Source organism: Hyla sarda, chromosome 10, assembly GCF_029499605.1.
Source record: "Hyla sarda isolate aHylSar1 chromosome 10, aHylSar1.hap1, whole genome shotgun sequence".
Taxonomy (NCBI): domain Eukaryota; kingdom Metazoa; phylum Chordata; class Amphibia; order Anura; family Hylidae; genus Hyla; species Hyla sarda.
This window is the reverse complement of record NC_079198.1, coordinates 108,103,795-108,123,057: the sequence shown is the minus strand read 5'-3', so window position 1 is coordinate 108,123,057 and position 19,263 is coordinate 108,103,795. Positions and strand designations below refer to the sequence as shown.

The 19,263-nt window shown below is 45.5% G+C and overlaps 1 protein-coding gene across 8 annotated transcripts in view; it reads right to left on the bottom strand.

Annotated features, from left to right (window-relative positions):
- IGSF9B (immunoglobulin superfamily member 9B) overlaps window positions 1-19,263 on the bottom strand; it is an 84,016-nt gene that overhangs the window by 27,561 nt on the left and 37,192 nt on the right. For 6 of the 8 annotated variants that reach the window (XR_008848529.1, XM_056544482.1, XM_056544486.1 and 3 more), the window contains 6 exons: window positions 12,879-13,029; window positions 8,947-9,070; window positions 8,297-8,472; window positions 7,989-8,215; window positions 6,393-6,477; window positions 1,851-2,012 (listed from right to left, as the gene is read on the bottom strand). Coding sequence is in view for 7 of the 8 variants with exons in the window: in XM_056544482.1 (XP_056400457.1) it covers window positions 1,851-2,012; window positions 6,393-6,477; window positions 7,989-8,215; window positions 8,297-8,472; window positions 8,947-9,070; window positions 12,879-13,029 (925 nt within the window). In the remaining variant the exon portion in view is untranslated. The remainder of the gene's footprint in view (window positions 1-1,850; window positions 2,013-6,392; window positions 6,478-7,988; window positions 8,216-8,296; window positions 8,473-8,946; window positions 9,071-12,878; window positions 13,030-19,263) is intronic. The other 2 variants (XM_056544485.1, XM_056544484.1) reach the window with 1 other exon arrangement.

Below are 19,263 nucleotides of genomic sequence, written 5' to 3'. Positions count from 1 at the left end.
AGGTCATACGTGTCCTGCCTGCAGTGTGATTTCAAACTCATGCCATGAGTCCGAAATCAATAGATAGGTTGGCGGCCAGGACTGCTAAGGAGACCCCTAGTGGTGCCTTTTTTAAAGTGAAAATACACATTAAATAAAGCAAAAATGTTTAATTACAACCAATTACAAAGTGAAGCATGAGGCATTCATCTTTAACATATAAAAAGATTTTTGATGATAGGTACCCTTTAAATGAACTGGTGCCAGGAAGTTAAACAGATTTGTAAATTATTTCTATTTAAAAATCTTAATCCTTCCAGTACTTCAGCTGCTGTATGTTCCACAGGAAGTTCTTTTCTTTTTGAATTTACTTTCTGTCTGACCACAGTGCTCTCTGCTGACACCTCAGTCTGTGTCAGGAACTGTCCAGAACTGGATAGGTTTGCTATGGGATTTGCTCCTACTCTGGACAGTTCCTGACATGCACAGAGGTGTCAGCAGAGAGCACTGTGGTCAGACAGAAAGGAAATTCAAAAAGAAAAGAACTTCCTGTGGAGCATACAGCAACTGATAAGTACTGGAAGGATTAAGATTTTTAAATCGAATTTACAAAGCTGTTTAACTTTCTGGCACCAGTTGATTTAAAAAAAAAGTTTTCCAGTGGAGGACCCCTTTAAAATGTGTGTGTGTGTGTGTAGATGTTGACAGTTGTGAAAGACGTGACAGAGATGACATGTATGAAGTCTGCACATCTTGAACCTGTCATGTTTGGTCAGCCCTTCTGCTTAGGTCAGACTTTTTTAATTGTAAACATTTTAATTTTTTAAAGAAAAATCACACTTTAGAAATCCACCAGGTATCTACCGTATTTTTCGCCCTATAGGACGCACCGGTGTATAAGACGCGCCCTATTTTTAGGGGCAAAATCTAAAAAAAATAAAGATTTTGAACCCAATAGTGGTCTTCAACCTGAGGACCTCCAGATGTTGCAAAACTACAACTCCCAGCATGCCTGGACAGCCGTTGGCTGTCCGGGCATGCTGGGAGTTGTAGTTTTGCAACATCTGGAGGTCCTCAGATTTAAGACCACTGCACAGGATTTAATACTCATGTGTCCCCGCCGCTCCGGACCAGTCACCGCTGCCCTGGATGTCGCTCCATCGCTGTCGCCGCGTCCCCGTCGCACCGGAACGTCTCTGCTGCCGGCCGGGTATCCTCGCTCTCCATCGCCGTCATCACGTCGTTACGCACACAGACGCACGTACGCGACGACGTGATGACGAGGAAGGAGAGCGCCGGCCATACAGGGGATCCCTGAATGGAGAAGACCCCGAGGAGGCAGGTAAGGTCCCTCCCGGTGTCCTGTAAGCACTAACCCGGCTATTCAGTCGGGCTGTTCGGGACCACCGCGGTGAAATCGCGGCGGTCCCGAACAGCCCGACTGAACAGCCAGGTTAGTGTCACTTTCCCTTCAGATGCGGCGGTCAGCTTTGATCGCCGCGTCTGAAGGGTTAATACAGGGCATCACCACGATCGGTGATGTCCTGTATTAGCAGCGGGTCCCGGCCGTTGATGGCCGCAGGGACCGCCGCGATGGGGGTGTATTCGCCGTATAAGACGCACCGACTTTTTCCCCCCCAGTTTTGGGGAAGAAAAAGTGCGTCTTATACGGCGAAAAATACGGTACTTTTTATATATATATATATATATATATATATATATATATATATATATTATGACTTTTTTTTTGCAGCTGAGCTATTACTGACACATTTGTCTTTCCAATCTGAAGGTCCTGGTGTTCAGATGGGCTGAAGGCAGCGCTCACTGCCCAGGGTCCTGTAGATAAGACAGCAGACTTCTCCACTCACCTTTCTTCCTCTTTAGTTTGCGCTTTCTCTGTCGGTTCACCACACATGCAGCCAGTGTGCTGAACAAAACTGCAGCAGCTAGGAAGCAGATTGTAGCGACTATTCCAGCGAGTACAGGCCGTGCAAAACCTTCATCACTCAGTTCTGGGGAGGGGAAGATGTCTGAAAGGCAGAGACCAGATCTACATCATATATGACAAGAATCTCATAACAGAACAAACCTTTACTGAGATTAAAGGGGTACTCCAGAATGTTTCATTTACTACTCCAGGTTTGTTTGTTTTTTTGTTTTTTATAAACACTCCCATTCCGTCCTTATAAAAAAAAAAATTTAAAAATAAATAAACAACAAACATCTACTTCTCCCCGGTGCCACCGCTGTCCAGTTGCGTTCCCTGATGTGCTCCTCTTTATGGTTCCCTGTGGTCCATAGGTCATGCTGCATCGTAGCGAATTGCTGCCTGCAGCAAAATTCCATCTCGGCCAATGATTGGCTGGGTGGAAATCTGACGTATTCAGCCTCGGCATCTGTCTCTTTTCTGGTGCTGGGGCTCAAACCCAAACATCAGACAAAGAGTGGACCTGAAAATCTAATATACTTATAAATGTCTGATGGTGTATACAGCAGCTTCAGCAGTCACAGTGTCACATACACAACACACAGAGGGTGGTCTATTTCCTTTGTAGTTTAAGCTCCTTACACTACAAAGGAAATAGACCACCCTCTGTGTGTTGTATATGTGACAGATAAAGATAGAGGAGCAGGATATCCTCTGTGTGTTTGGTATGTGACAAAGATAGGGGGGCAGCATCTCCTCTTCTCTGGGTGTTGTGTTGTGAGCATATTTTACGCTGCGGATCCGCCACCAATAGACCCTACAGTGTTGCCTCCATCTGTGCCTGCTCATTGCGGCAATCTACCGCTACGAGCAGACACACTGCAATGTGCGAGTCACTACGCGCATGCGCAGCATACTCCCATAAATTGCGGCTGCTCTCGGCCTAGCTCAAGTAGCAGGGAGAGTGGCTGCAATGTGTGTGAGTACACTGCACATGATTGTGGCGACTCGCACCTCGCAGCGTGTCTGCCCATAGCAGCATATTGCCGCTATGAGCAGGCACATATAGAAGCAACACTATAGGGAACATCGGCGGCGGATCCGCAGTATAAAATATGCTGCGGATCCGTCCGTGTGAATGTACCCTACAGGAGAGAGGCACCCCCTGGTGGGCATTAATGGCCCAATTAGCATAACCACACTCCCCAAATCATTGGATAGAATTTATCTGAAGGGTGGGTTTTAAAGATACAAATCATTTTTAAATGTGACCAAGAGATAGACACACACAGAACAAGAGAATTTTGGTAAGCTCCCAGAGCTACTTGAAGGGGGAGCTATGAAGAGCCAAAGAGAAATATTCCTCCATGTTTCTCTGTTCTGATGACATGGATAGTGTCATGGCTTTCCTGAACTCCTGACAGCCATCTTTTCAAGAAATTGCCACTTCAAATAAGCTCTGGTAAAGTACAAGGTTTCTTATGTTATTAACTTTACCCTCTTTTGTTTCGTGAAGGAAACTAGGTAATTTAGTTGCGCAAAATTTTCCTTAAAGGAAATAACTCATGCAGAACAATTTTCTGCCATTATGCCCGGCTGTCAAAATATAAAACAACAAAAGGGGGCGACCAATCTAGGGCCTCAATGCATCACACTGTTGCTCAGCCTATTGCCAGCTGAAGTGGGACATCGCTGCGGTCCGCGATTAGCTGAGCCGCAGTGTGAAGCATTGACCACAGGCAACAGGGAACAAGACTGCAGCGGAGGACTATAGCAGCGAAAATGGGATACCGAGGGAGCAGCGGCAGGCGAGTCCCATTTGTCATTTTATATTCAGGCAGCACGGGCATAATGGCAGAAAACAGTTCTGCATGAGATATCTTCTTTAATTGTATATTAAAATGTACCGTATATACTCGAGTGTAAGCCGAGTTTTTCAGCACGATTTTTCGTGCTGAAAACACCCTCCTCGGCTTATACTCGAGTGAACTCTCCGCCCTCAGTGGTCTTCAACCTGCGGACCTCCAGATGTTTCAAAACTACAACTCCCAGCAAGCCCGGGCAGCCAACGGCTGTCCGGGCTTGCTGAGAGTTGTAGTTTTGAAACATCTGGAGGTCCGCAGGTTGAAGACCACTGCGGCCTTCGACATCATCCAGCCCCCCCCTCTCACCCCCTTTAGTTTTGTACTCCCCTCCGCTCAGCGGGACGTTAGGGTGAGCTGGTCCGGGCCATCAGTGCTGCAGGGACTGTCCGGTGGGGAGGGATAGTCGTACCGGGCTGTCCATCTTCACCGGGGGGGGGGGGGCCTCTTCTCCGCACTTGGGGCCCGGCCCTGGAATAGAGACGTTGCCTTGACGATGACGCACAGGGACGTTCATGAGTAACGTCCCTGTGCGTCGTCGTCAAGGCAATGTCTCTATTCCGGGCCCGAAGCGCGGAGAAGAGGGCCCCCCCCCGGTGAAGATGGACAGCCAGGAACGACTATCCCTCCCCACTGGACGGTCCTGCAGCACAGATGGCCCGGACCAGCGCACCCTAACGTCCCGCCGAGCGGAGGCGAGTACAAAACTAAAAGGGGGTGAGGGAGGGGGGGGTGGATGATGTCGAAGGCCGCAGTGGTCTTCAACCTGCGGACCTCCAGATGTTTCAAAACTACAACTCCCAGCAAGCCGATGGCTGCCCGGGCTTGCTGGAAGTTGTAGTTTTGAAACATCTGGAGGTCCGCAGGTTGAAGACCACTGTATCAGACATTGACAAGCGGTGATGATGAAGGGGGGGGGGGGGGCTGATGACATGTAGTGATGATGAAGGGGGGGTGTGATGATGACAAGGGGTTGATGACAAGGGGGTGTGGGATGATGACAAGGGGATGATGAAGGGGGGGTGGGATGATGACAAGAGGATGATGAAGGGGGGGTGTGGGATGATGACAAGGGGATGATGAAGGGGGGATGTGTGGGATGATGACAAGGGGATGATGAAGGGGGGCTGTGGGATGATGACAAGGGGATGATGAAGGGGGTGTGTGGGATAATTACAAGGGGATGATGAAGGGGGGGTGTGGGATGATAAGGGGATGATGAAGGGGGGATAAGGGGATGATGATGACAGGCGGTGATGAAGGGGGGGTGGGATGATGACAGGCAGTGATGATGAAGGGGGGTGGGATGATGACAGGGGGGATGATGACAGGCGGTGATGATGAAGGGGGGATGATGACAGGGTGATGATGATGAGGTTGATGACAGGGGGGGATGATGTATTTCCCACCCTAGGCTTATAATCGAGTCAATAACTTTTCCTGGGTTTTTGGGGTGAAATTAGGGGCCTCGGCTTATATTCGGGTCGGCTTATACTCGAGCATATACGGTAAGCCCTTCCCTGCCCCATATTCACATCATGGGGCCAGTAACATTGTTTGTGGTGCAGAGGTCTGGATTGTGCCCCCCTCCCCCACTACACAGTAAAAGGCATAAATGGAAAAAAAAATATTAAACTTCAGAATTGCGTTTTTTTTCCCTTTTTTATCACATCAATGGAATAAAAAGGGATCACAAAATATTCATCTTAACAAAAATGGTATTGATCAAAGCTAAAAATCACAGTGCAAAAAATGAGCCCTTATACAGCCCCCTATACTGAAAAAAAAATGTATAGGGGCAGAATAAGGCAGGTATAAGCATTTTTAAATTTAAGCGAGTTTAAATTTCATATAAAAGTAGTAAAATAAAACTAAACTTATATAAATTTGGTATCTTTGTACTCACATGGACAGTCAGACAAAAGATAATGTGTCATTTTTACCCAAAAAAGTGCCCTGCATAGAAACAGAATCCCCCCAAAAGTTGCAAAAATTGTGGGTTATTTCTTTTTTTTTTTTTATTCACCTCACAAATAATTAGTACTGCAGATTACCTCTATTACCTATCTAGTACTATACCTTCAATACAGGAGAAATTTGTTTTGTTCAGTAAGTATATTCAGACATCACTCCTGTTTTCATATATTTAGCAATTAGATGTTTGCCTATTTGATATCAGTTCACTTTCCGGAATAATATGCATATATATATTTAAACTATCTTCTGTGATATAATTTGGTGTTGTTTACTGCAATGTAGTTACTAAACTTTCTAATGTTTCATTCATATTCTTTATATTCATATCTGACATTGTGTTTGTTATATACTCATAGATGTATACTTGTAACCCAAAAAATATGCATATTTTATCCTTATCTATGTTATTCTATTATTTTCTAGCGCTACAACATTAAAAGAACTCGTATCTGCATCCTGTTTGCTATATTTTAGCAATTCATAAAGGTCACATATTTTATTAACGTGTTTTTTTTTACCATAATTCATAATTGAGTTATGACATTATTCCAGACAGCCTCCACAGGGAGCACACTGCTAACACTTGCTGAAGCTATCTATTGATGGTCTTTGTCAGTGCATATGGCGGGTGCAGCTTTACGTACCCGTACTGGACACCCCGGCGATGTTACTGGGCTCACTGATGAGATCCTGCATGACGGCGAGCACACGGAACTCGTACCAAGTGTCCTAGAAAGAAAACAACAAGATAAAGCTGCAGGTAGAAAGTGGGAAAGAGTAGAACGGTCCAGGAGGCTTCTTTGGAGACTACTGGGAAAATACAGGTCCAAGTGTAAGGGTATGTTCACACTGTGGAATGTTTGTGCGGAATTCTGCAGAAATATTCTGCTGCAGTATGGTCCGACTGATCTGAATGGGATTCTGTTGCATTGTGCACAAAGCGGAATTTCCTGATTCAGCCATCTTGTCTTTCTTTTCTTCTGATTTTGCTTGGAAATGCATCGCCGTCTATAAGAGTCCTAGCGCCCATCGAATTATTCAAATATCCAGAACACCTGCCCATGTTTTTTGGGCGGACATTCCACACATTTTCAGCTGTATGAACCCAACCTAAGGAGTCACTTACCTGGGGAATGCTGGGAAAGACAGACGTCTTGTTGAGAGACGTCAACAGATTATGCATTGCCAGGAGGATGAAGAGGTGAATCTGCAGTATTGGCAGCCACGGTTTAATACAGCAGATTATGTCTTGGAATAATGCAGTATAAAAGACCACGAAAAGGAGACAAATAGGAATGACACAAAGCGACAACATGATGTTGCAAAGTGATTATGTTACAAGCAATAACTGGATAGCGATATAGTCCATAAATCCCATAACAAACGTAAAAGTAAATTATCATTATTATCTCTCTAAACCCCATAAAGTGTCACCCCAACAATCAGACTCCTCCCTTCTGCTGTATAACTTATAGGAAGCCCAGTAATCAGACTTCTCCATCTGCTGTATAACTTATAGGAACCCCAGTAATCAGACTCCTCCCTTCTGCTGTATAACTTATAGGAAGCCCAGTAATCAGACTTCTCCATCTGCTGTATAATTTATAGGAACCCCAGTAATCAGACTCCTCCCTTCTGCTGAATAACTTATAGGAAGCCCAGTAATCAGACTTCTCCATCTGCTGTATAACTTATAGGAACCCCAGTAATCAGACTCCTCCCGTCTGCTGTATAATTTATAGGAACCCCAGTAATCAGACTCCTCCCTTCTGCTGTATAACTTATAGGAACCCCAGTAATCAGACTCCTCCCTTCTGCTGTATAACTTATAAGTCTTCCTAATAATCAGACTCCTCCCTTCTGCTGTATAACTTATAAGTCTTCCTAATAATAAGACTCCTCCCTGCTGCTGTATAACTTATAAGTCACTTCAATAATTCTGCTGAAGAACTTATTGGAACCCCAATAATCAGACTCCTCCCTTCAGCTGTATAACCTATAAGGCACCCCAATAATCAGACTTCTCCCACCCGCTGTATATATCACCCCTCCCCCTCCACTCAGACACTTGTTTTGTGATGGGATTTCAGGACTTTCAGTTTTTTTCCCCAGTTATTACCACAGACGTCAACAGTTCACTTTGCTCCATATCCTTTTGCTCTTTATTACTGCTGCATTATAACTGGATATTTGTCATAGATGTGCACTAATAACACCTTCAGTGAATATCAGGTCCGTACCTGGGACAATTCCTTTGCCAGGATCTCAGTCTCAGTGCCAGCAATCGAGTCATCCAAGATGTCCCAACGCTCAGCTAAGCGAAATTCCATAATGTAGCGATCAAGTGGGAAGCTGTGATTGGCCGGCGGCAGCCAGGATAGGAGCACACCCTGCTGGGTGCGGTTGGCTATGAGGCAGCGGGGTGAGGTCAAGACCAGTAGCGGTTCGGGGGTTGTGATGGGGAAGGCTTCAAAAGGAAGAGAATAAGACATTCATGAGACAGAGGAGAATGTAGAAATCACCAAAACAGAAGGACTAGGAGCCTCACCCAGCGTCTGCACTGTCACCACTTCGCTGAATGAACTCGTCCCCAACTTGTTCTGCGCCAGAACACTGAACTGGTATTCGGTTTCTGGATCCAAAGAATCTATGAGGAGGGAGTTCGCCCCACCGGCTACTGGCATGGAGACCCAGTCATGAGGCCCGAATTGTGCACGTTTGATCCTTTAGAGAAGCCACAGAATAGACATGTAACAATCACCGGATTTTACGGCTAAGCTCAAAGGTGACCAACTGGTGAAAAAAAAATGTGGACGACACTGCGCCCATTACCATCTGAAGACCCCCCCACATGCGAGGAGCAGCCCACAACCTCCCCAAGGGGCTTCAGATTGATCTCTAGTGTCAGGTGCACAGCCATACTACCTTTTGGTGCAGACTGCTGCTTTAAAGTCTGCTCTATACACATATTATAGTGTACAGGTTGCGGCAGCCATCAAAACGTCACACAATAGACAGGCGGAGAGGTGTTGGCACTCCATATATGTGTAATCCGTATATACTCAGGGCCTGTATATACACACATATATATACTCACGGAGGAATGCTCTGCAACATCAGGGCCTTGTCCCCAAGCAGAAAATGGAAGACACATCAAGACAGTGGAGAAAAAGCTGCAAAGCATGCTGGGTGACTCACAGAGCGCCGTACCAAACTGAGAATGTTTGCTCAAATCCTCCATCGTAGCCAGATTCCCAGGAAACATTGGCCGTATTCATAGACACCATGACCCGGACACTGGAAGGAGCATGAGGACTGGTGCCTGGAAAGAAGGGTCAAAATGTCACACAACTCCTACAACTAGCAGAAGGCAGAGGCTCTGGAAAGCATGAAAGCACAGACAGGCAGGCAGGACCTACAGGGCACAGTCAAGCGGGTGGGGGCTACAAGGTACAGACAGGCAGACGGGAGCTACAGGGCACAGACAGGCGGGTGGAGGCTACAGGGCATAGGCAAGCGGGTGGGGGCTACAGGGCACAGACAGGCAGACGGCAACTATAGGGCACAGACAGGCAGACATAGTTAGTAACATAGTTAATAAGGTTGAAAAAAAGAACAGAGTCCATTAAGTTCAACCAATAAACCTACTGAGTTGATCCAGAGGAAGGCAAAAAACCCTCATACTAGAAGTAAAAATTCCTTCCCGACTCCAAATATGGCATCAGAATAAATCCCTGGATCAACGTTCTGTCCCTATAAATCTAGTATCCATAACCAGCGATGTTATTATTCTCCAAAAATGCATCCAGACCCCTTTTGAACTCTTTTACAGAGTTCATCATGACCACCTCCTCAGGCAGAGAATTCCACAGTCTCACTGCTCTTACAGTAAAGAACCCCCGTCTGTGCTGGTGTAGAAACCTTCTTTCCTCTAGATGTAGAGGATGCCCCCTTGTTATATATACAATCTCTGTACTGTCCCCTGATATATTTATACATAGTTATTAGGTCGCCCCTAAGTCTTCTTTTTCTAAACTAAATAACCCCAATTCTGATAATCTTTCTGGGTACTATAGTCCTCCCATTCCCCGTATTACTCTGGTTGCCCGTCTTTGAACCCTCTCCAGCTCTACTATATCTTTCTTGTACACTGGTGCCCAGTACTGTACACAGTATTACATGTGTGGTCTGACTAGTGATTTGTACAGCGGTAGAATTATTTCCTTGTCGTGGGCATCTATGCCCCTATTGATGCCCCCCAGGATTTTATTTGCCTTGGCAGCAGCTGCCCGACACTGGTCACTACAGCTAAATTTACTGTTAACTAAGACTCCCAAGCCCTTTTCCATGTCAGTCGTCCCAAGTGTTCTCCCATTTAATACATAATCCCAGCCCGGATTTTTCCTCCCCATGTGCATTACCTTACATTTATCAGTGTTGAACCTCATCTGCCACTTCCCAGCCCAAACCTCCAACCTATCCAGATCCATTTGTAACAGTGCCCTGTCCTCTATTGTGTTTACCGCTTTACAGAGTTTAGTATCATCTGCAAAGATTGCTACCTTACTATTCAACCCCTCTACAAGGTCATTAATAAATATACTAAATAGGACCTAAGACTGACCCCTGTGGTACCCCACTAGTTAGAGTCACCCAATCAGTGTAAGTACCATTAATAACCACCCTCTGTTTCCTATCATTGAGCCAGTTACTATCAAAAATCCAGATATATGACATCCAGCGATTCCCCCTGGTCCAGTCTGGAGCTCACCTCCTCATAAAAGCTGATCAGGTTAGTTTGACAGGACCGATCCCTCATAAAGCCATGCTGATATGGGGTTATACATTTATTTTTATCAAGATACTCCAAAATAGCATCTCTTAGAAAACCCTCAAACTATTTGCATACAACGGAGGTTAAACTAACAGGCCTATAATTCCCAGTGTCACCGTTTGACCCATTTTTAAATATTGGCCCCACATTTGCCATGCGCCAGTCCTGGGGAACAGTCCCTGTCACTATAGAGTCCCTGAATATAAAAAATAGAGGTCTGTCTATTACATTACTTAATTCCTTTAGAACACGGGGGTGAATGCCATCTGGACCTGGTAATATTCTTAAAAGATTCCCCATTTAGTGTCAGTATTCTTGTTTTTCAGGACATTATCCCATTTTATATTGTTAAGGGCTTCTCTGAGTTGATCAAACTTTGCCTTCCTAAAGTTCATTGTTTTTGTGGCCCCTCGAGAGATTCCCTTATTGAAGAACAAGTTATAATGTATTATATTATGATCACTATTTCCCAGGTGTCCTTCTACTTGCACATTAGTTACTCTGTCAGGTCTGTTGGTTAATATTAAGTCTAGTAGGGCGCCCCCACTGGTCGGGTCCTGCACCATTTGGGACAGATAATTGTCTTTAGTTATAATCAGAATTTTTTTTTTATCTCCATAAATTTCTACCCATAATGCCTCCACATTATCGTTTCCCTCCCATATATCCTCCCGCAGTGCGGCCTACAGACTGGATTTCACATAAAGACAAACTCCTCCCCCTTTCCGTTTTGTCCGATCCTTCCTGAATAGACTATAACTTTGTATGTTGACCGCCCAGTCACAGCTATCGTCCAACCAAGTCTCTGTTATACCCACTATGTCATACCGTAATTCTCCTCAGACATTATCAACTCCAGTTCATCAGTTTTATTGGTCAGACTTCTTGCATTATTCAACATGCATTTCAATGGTGTATGTTTTTTTCTTCCTATAAGCCTATCCCTATTAACTATTCTAACCCCTCCCTCCACTCCACCCCCAGGCACATTAATAAATCCCCCCCCACCCTTACACTATCTACACTATCTTCCCACTCTATATTGTAGGTACCCTTCCCCCCAGTCTCTAGTTTAAACACTCCTCCACCCTTCTAGCCATCTTCTCCCCAAGCACAGCTGCCCCCTCCCCATTGAGGTGCAGCCCGTCCCTATGGTAGAGCCGGTAACCGACAGCGAAGTCGGCCCAGTTCTCCAAGAACCCAAACCCCTCCTTCCTACACCAGCTTCTGAGATACTTATTTACCTCCCTAATCTCCCGCTGCCTCTCTGGTGTGGCTCGTGGTACAGGTAATTTTTCACGGCAGCTACAGGGCACAGACAGGCAGATGGCAGCTACAGGGCACAGACAGGCAGATGGCAGCTACAGGGCACAGACAGGCAGATGGCAGCTACAGGGCACAGACAGGCAGATGGCAGCTACAGGGCACAGACAGGCAGATGGCAGCTACAGGGCACAGACAGGCAGATGGCAGCTACAGGGCACAGGCAGGCTGGCGGGAACTACAGGGCACAGACAGGCAGATGGTGGCCACGGGGCACAGGCACATTTGACAGGCTGGAACAATATTTTCTTGTTGACCATGTGTGTCCCTAAAGTTTATTTGGATCTTCATGTTGAATCTCTCCTTCCTCTACACACATAGCAGGTCTTCCACATGTTCTTTTATGGACTAGTAGCATACACACATTAATATTCTGTATATATACATTTATTGCTCAATACTGGCTCTGGGGAATAGGGGATATGTTATGTTTTAGGAAAAATCCAATGATCTGACTTACAGTGTCCCTGTCATTAAATAAAAAAATGAATATGTCACAGACATATGTCGAAAGTCTTAACTGGTCAGGGTCTCAATGCAGATACCCCCAACGATCAAGAAAATGAGTAGGGAGAAATGTGCGGTAGCGCACTTCACCCCTCAGCTTGCAATGATCTTCATCTATCTTCCCTGGATGGCCCCCTAGACTTCTAATGGGGCCACACAACGGATTGATACAAGCTGGGGGATGAAGCGATGGATTTACTTTTTTTTTTATTAATGAAAGTTTTTAGGCTCAATCTTGTGTGAGGATTGCCTGCTCGGATACACTTTAACAAGCCATTAGCTGAGTGATCAGAACTGGGTTAGGACAGGTTTTATATGTAAAACAAGACCGTTTCTATACACTGAAAGCAAGCAGAGATCATGTTAAGTACACAGAGCAAACTATACATCTGAAGGAGTTTAAAATACAATAATTTATCCTAATTTCCAGAAAACCAGACCGACCCTTTAAATAGTGTGTACTAACCGATTACAGTGAGGTGGGCGCTGGCAGTGATACTGGTGACTACATTACTGGCCACACATTCCCATTCTCCATGATCTTCCTTACTTAGGGACCGAAACTGTAAGGAGCCGCTGGGCAGCACACTGTGCTTACTGGAAGAGGGGCGTCCAACCTGGAACAATGTAGAAAACAATAGCTGCAGGACAGAAATAACATAACAAACACTGCAAGAGGGCGCGCCACTTCTACAATATAGAGAAAGAGAAGATAAAATACAAAACTGCAAGAGGGCGCTCTACTTACAATATAGATCAGTGTTTCCCAACCAGGGTGCCTCCAGCTGTTGCAAAATTACAACTCCCAGCATGCCCGGATAGCCTTCGGCTGTCCGGACATGCTTGGAGTTGTTGTTTTGCAACAGCTGGAGGCGCCCTGGTTGGGAAACACTGATCTAGAGAAAGAGAAGATAACATACAAAACAGCAAAAGGGTGCTCTACTTACAATATAAGCACTTAACACGTTTCTGGTACGAACAGGACCCTTCCTCATGTAGTTTTAAGTGCTAATAAAAACCTTTTTGGACATTAACTGGGTCCAAGTTCCTACTCTGCTGGATCAAAATTTGTTCTTCTATAGTCGTCTTCCCACCAGACTAGCGAGGGATGAGCTGTGGATTCAGGTCCCTGACCATATTCTAGATGTCTTCTTAGGTGTTGTGCTCTGAGCCCAACCCTGCTCGGTAAGTAGTGTTCCATCTACCACCATATTGTTACCATAACGTACTTCACCAGGGGCGCGTATCGTCCTTTCTCTCTCTCTCTCTATGCTACTTACAATATAGACTCTGCAGTTGCTGTGGAATGTGCTGTGACTGCAACTCGATTACATTGATTTAAAAATAAATTAAATAAAGGAGTTCTGTGCAAAAATGTTTAACCCCTAAATGTTCCCACACAGCTGTACCTTTATGTCCATGTCCTTCTTTTTTCAATCGGTCCAGCCGTTTCCCCGCTATAGCGTCGCAAAGTTCCTGGTACTTCCGGGTTATGGTGGTATGGAGGATGATGTACAAATAGTCATCCCCCATGCTGCCTTGCTCCGGTTTCCTGTATCTCCGTGCCTCCCTCCTCCTCACCCCTTCCCCTACCTCATGCTCTCCCCTCCCCATTCATTTCAATTAAACCACCCCAATCATTTGCATCTCCCTCCCCTCCATTCCCCGCACCAATCAAAGTGAGCCCCACCGCTGCACCCGGCTTTTCCACTTCTTTTACTATGGGGGGAGGGAGCGCATGCACAATAAACAGGAGGCGAATCTGAAGAAATTACTAAGTGGTTTGTAGAATATCCCTGTTAGTTACAACAGCGTAACTATCAGGGATTTCATTGGCCTTGGGAGGTCACGTGTCCAGTCCCAGGGAGATGCAGAGTGCGCTGGCAGCAAGCGCTGATAGGCGGGAGGCATTGAGACTTTTTTACACAGCCCAGCAAATGACGGCTGTGGGAATGAAGTACATATGACTATGTAAGATGTGGGAGTGAATGGCTCGCAGCTAGGGGGGCAGGCAGAGAGGGAGGAGGAGATGAAGATCAGTGACGTTTCGTTAACAAGATGGCCGTGGACCTCTGAATACACGGGGTACGAAATTCATAATTGTGACAGACAGGCTGCACTTCCGGTTTAGCGAAAAGTCGGGTATGCTTGCATCTGACATATCGCAGGTAATTGACAATATTATGGGATAAAATAATTTTGCACCGGAGTACGCCTTTAAATCTGCTCCCAAATCTGAAGCAGAAAACCTGCAGCAAACCATCCACATGAAAATCCACTGTGGATTTACTGCATCATACCCTGAAGGGGAAAAAATGTGGGGTTTATTTACTAACGTGATCGCGACCCTTTTTGTTGGGTTGTACGCCCAAATTTTGTTGCACGTTCCATGCAACACAATTTGCGACCAAAAAAACCCAAAACCCTCCATTTTACAAGTAAACCCCAAAAAGTGGTCCCGATAAAAGGGGCGTGTCCCCAACAGTTTTGAAAAATTCCAACATATTTACTAAGGTTTCCACAGAAAATGTGGTGGATTTGAGCCGAGGAAAACCCGACAGATCAGAGCATGGGGAAAAAAAAAAAAAAAAGCGTAGGGAAAAGTGCAAAATGTAGGGAAACCTTAGTAAATACCTTGGGAAAATACCTGTCGGAAATCAAAACCCACAAAGAAAACTACACTACACTAAATAAACCCCTTTGTCTTGGTGCCCACGATAGAATGAGCAGTGGCATATGGCCCTGGATGCAGGTGAGCACTGGAATTGTGAAACTGGTAATCACTGAAGATTTTATAACTCCAGGTCATAGTAACATAGTTCATAAGGTTGAAAAAAGACCAGAGTCCATCAAGTTCAACCTATAACCCTAATGAGTCCCTACTGAGTTGATCCAGAGGAAGGCAAAAAAAAAGAACTCCTACTAGAGGTAAAAATCCTTTCCCGACTCCAAATATGGCATCAGAATAAATCTCTGGATCAACATCCTGTCCCTATAAATCTAGTATACATAACCAGCAATGTTATTATTCTCCAAAAATGCATCCAGACCCCTTTTGAACTCTTTTACAGAGTCTCACTGCTCTTACAGTAAAGAACCCCCATCTGTGCTGGTGTAGAAACCTTTTTTCCTCAAGACGTAGCGGCTGCCCCCTTGTTATAGATACAGTCCTGGAGTTCCTTGTGATCATTACCCCTGAAGACGCTTCTGCTCTGTAGTAAAACAGGTTGGAAGAGGCTTTGCTAACAGTTTTTAAACAGCTGCTTTGTGTTCAGTTAGGCTAAGTTTCCACTTGGGGGGGAAACGCCAAGAAAAACGCCTATTCTGACGCATGGTGTTTTTTTCCGGCCATAAAACGCTGAGGCCAGATGTTCACTGTAAATAAATGAGAAATCGCAAAATTCTTTTTCCACTATGCGTTTTTCAATTTGGCGTTTTTTTTTTCTTCCTTTAGGTGTATTTTCACTCTTTTTGGCGTTTTTCAGCTCGTTAGCAGTTTTGCAAAGTCGCAGCATGTTGAGCCTATGGCTTTTGTCCCTGAAATAGTTTTTCTCCCATTGAAGTCTATGAGAGTAGATAAACGCCAAGAAAAACGACATGTGGGTTTTAACTTTGGCGGTTTTGCCGGCTGTTTTTATTCTTTTTTGGACTTTAACGATCCAAAAAAGTGATGGAGATTTTTTTTAAATAACATTTTGTAGGGTACCATCAAAAAATATATCTATATATATAAAACTCAACGTGTGTGTGTGTGTGTGTATGTATGTATGCAGGGGTGTGGAAATTTTATAAAAAACTACTTGTCCACGGGACTAAAATGGAGCAAAATCTACTTGTCCCTCATGACGATCTACTTGTCCCGGCCAATTTTCGCTTTTACGCTCTGATTTTTTCCTCCTCGCCCTATAATAGCCATAAATACCTACTATAAGGATACCTTTTAATTTTTTAATAACGTATTCTCTGAACCAAAAAATATATATATATTTAGGGAAGTGAAATTGAAATAGTAAAAGCTAATTTTGCAGATTTGGTGGTTTTTCTTTTCTGCGCCATTTACCTTGTGGTTGAGGTAACATGTTAGTTTTTTACTTTAGGCGCCTGATTACAGCGATATCAGATTTGCATCGTTTACGTCATGTTTTACTAATTCTGAACTTTTTCTAATTTTTTAAATTGCCATTTTTTAACCCCTGTAGCTTTATTTTTTTCCGCATACCAGGCTGTATGAGGGATCATTTTTTGCGCCATAATCTGTTTTTTGTATCGGTAACATTTTGGCATTGATCTGACTTTTTAATCGCTTTTTAACTTTTTTTTTCTGGGATATTATAAAAATTGCAAATCTGTGGTTTGGTATTTTTATTACATTTACCGTACGGGATACATAATGTTATGTTTTAATAGGTTGCACAATTACACACGAAGCGATACCAAATATGTTTATTTTTATTATGTTTGCATGTTTGTATATAGGAAAAGGGGGTGATTTGAACTTTTAACATGGAAGGGGTTAATGCAGCGGTCTTCTAACTGTGTCCCTCCAGATGTTGCAAAACTACAACTCCCAGCATGCCCGGACAGCTAACGGCTGTCCGGGCATGCTGGGAATTGTAGTTTTGTAACATCTGGAGGGGCACAGTTTGAAGACCACTGGGTGTCTTTCAAACTTTTATTAAAACTTTTTTTTTTTTCTTTTACACTTTATTAGACTTATAGTAGGAATCATTAGATTCCTCAGACAGATGAATAGATTCTATTGAACTCTATTAATCTGTGTGCTCTGTGATCCATTGATAGAGCCTGGTCCAGCCAGGATCTATCAATGACAGAGCCAGGACAGGAGGAAGCAGAGGTAAGTTCTCCGGCTACCTCCATAGTGGATCGCCCCCCTGCGATTGCGCTGTGGGGGGGGGTGATCCACCCCCCTAGCCCACCAGGGAGCATTCACATGTCCCTTTAGACCAGTGGTTCTCAACCTTTTCGGCGACCGTACCCCCAAGGCCTGAAAGTATGTCCACGGGTACCCCCTCACGCGGAACTTGAGACCGAGGGGTACCCGCAGACAAAAGGCGTGTTCCTACCTTTATACTAATGCATCCCATCTCCATCTTAATCCCCTTGTGCTATTATTCCCCCTCCGTCTTACTCCCCCTGTCCCACAATTCCCACCTCCCTCTGATTCCCTTTTACCATTATTCCCCCTCCATCTTTATCCCCTTGTGCCATTATTATCCAATATGGAACAAGGGGATTAAGATGGAGGGGGGGATAATGATACAGGGGGATTAATATGGAGGGGGGGGGGGTTTGATAATTCCCCCCTCCCTCTGATCCCCTTTTGCCATATCGGATAATAATAGCACAAGGGGATTAAGATGGAGGGGGGATAATCAACCCCCCCTCCTCCATATTAATCCCCTTGTGTCATTATTACCCCCTCCCTCTGATCCCCTTTTGTCATTTTCCCCCCTCCATATTAATCCCCTTGTGCCATTATTATCGGATATGGCAAAAGGGGGATCAGAGGAAGGGGGGAATGGTGCAAGGGGATTAAGATGGAAGGGGAGAGGGGAGTAATAAAGCACAAGACATAAAATTTCAATGCCTTGTGCTTTATTACTCCCCCCCCCCCTCCATCTTAATGCCTTGTGCTCCGTCCCATACAGTACCCCCCCCCCCCCCTCTGTGCCATACAGCTGTTTACCTGGCGTCCTGTGGTCCCGTCGCCTGCTGCTTCACGGGATGTTCCACAGGGCCGCACTGACGTGTGACGTCCCCCTGCGCTGTGCGGCAACTCTGCGCAACGTCAGGGGAGGCCACACGTCTCCCTGGCAACCACGCAGCTCACTTACAGTAGCCCCGGCCGCATCTCTGGCCGCATCTCTGGCCGCGCTACTGTACAGTGAGCTGCCGCGGCGATGCGCTGACAAATACTGGCCAATGCATGGCCGGTATTTGTCAGCGTTTTCGCGTACCCCAGGTTGAGAACCCAGGCTTTAGACGCCGCTGTCAGCTTTGACAGCGGCGATCTAAAGGGTTAATAGCCAGCCGCGGCGATCGCCGCATGCTGGCTATTAGCGGCGGCCCCCGGCTACTGAGAACAGCCGGGGGCTGCAGAGTATGGAGCGGGCAGGAATCCCGAGCCCGCTCCATACATACTGCAGAGCGCCGCATACAGTCTCCCCGCGCAGACGCGCCTCCTCCCCTCAGCTCTCCGAAGCTACAGCTGGGGGGAGTGAAGCCAGAGGACGCAGGTCTGCACGGGGAGCAAGAAGCCACGCCCCCTCATCTCTCCCCGCACGTCTGCAGAGCAGGGGAGAGAGAGACATACACAGCTTCTCATCTCCCCTGCTCTGCTTCGGATCTGCAGTCTGTATGGAGCGGGCTCCCGACTCCTGCCCGCTCCATATAGACTGCAGATCCGCCGCACTTGTCAGGTCCGGCCCTGCTTGCCCGAAGCCGGGCTAAGGGCCGGACAAATTCACCTGCCCGGCGCCCAAAACTGCTAGTCCGGGGCGTCGGGCGATAGAAATTCCACATCCCTGATGTATGTATGTATGTATGTATGTTCCACAAAAACTTTCAAACGGCTAAAGATATTAACATGAAACTTGGCCACATGTTACTTATATGTCAGCAACAAACATAGGATAGGTAATTTAACCCTTACTCACCCCCCATTTGCCAGGGGCGGGGCTTATGTTTAAAGTCCCATACAAGTCTATGGGAAATATATGTTACTGCATAACTTCCAAACGGCTGGAGATATTTCAATAATACTTGGTCACATGTTACTTATATGTCCACTTAAAATATAGGATAGTTATTTAACCCTTAACTACCTCCAT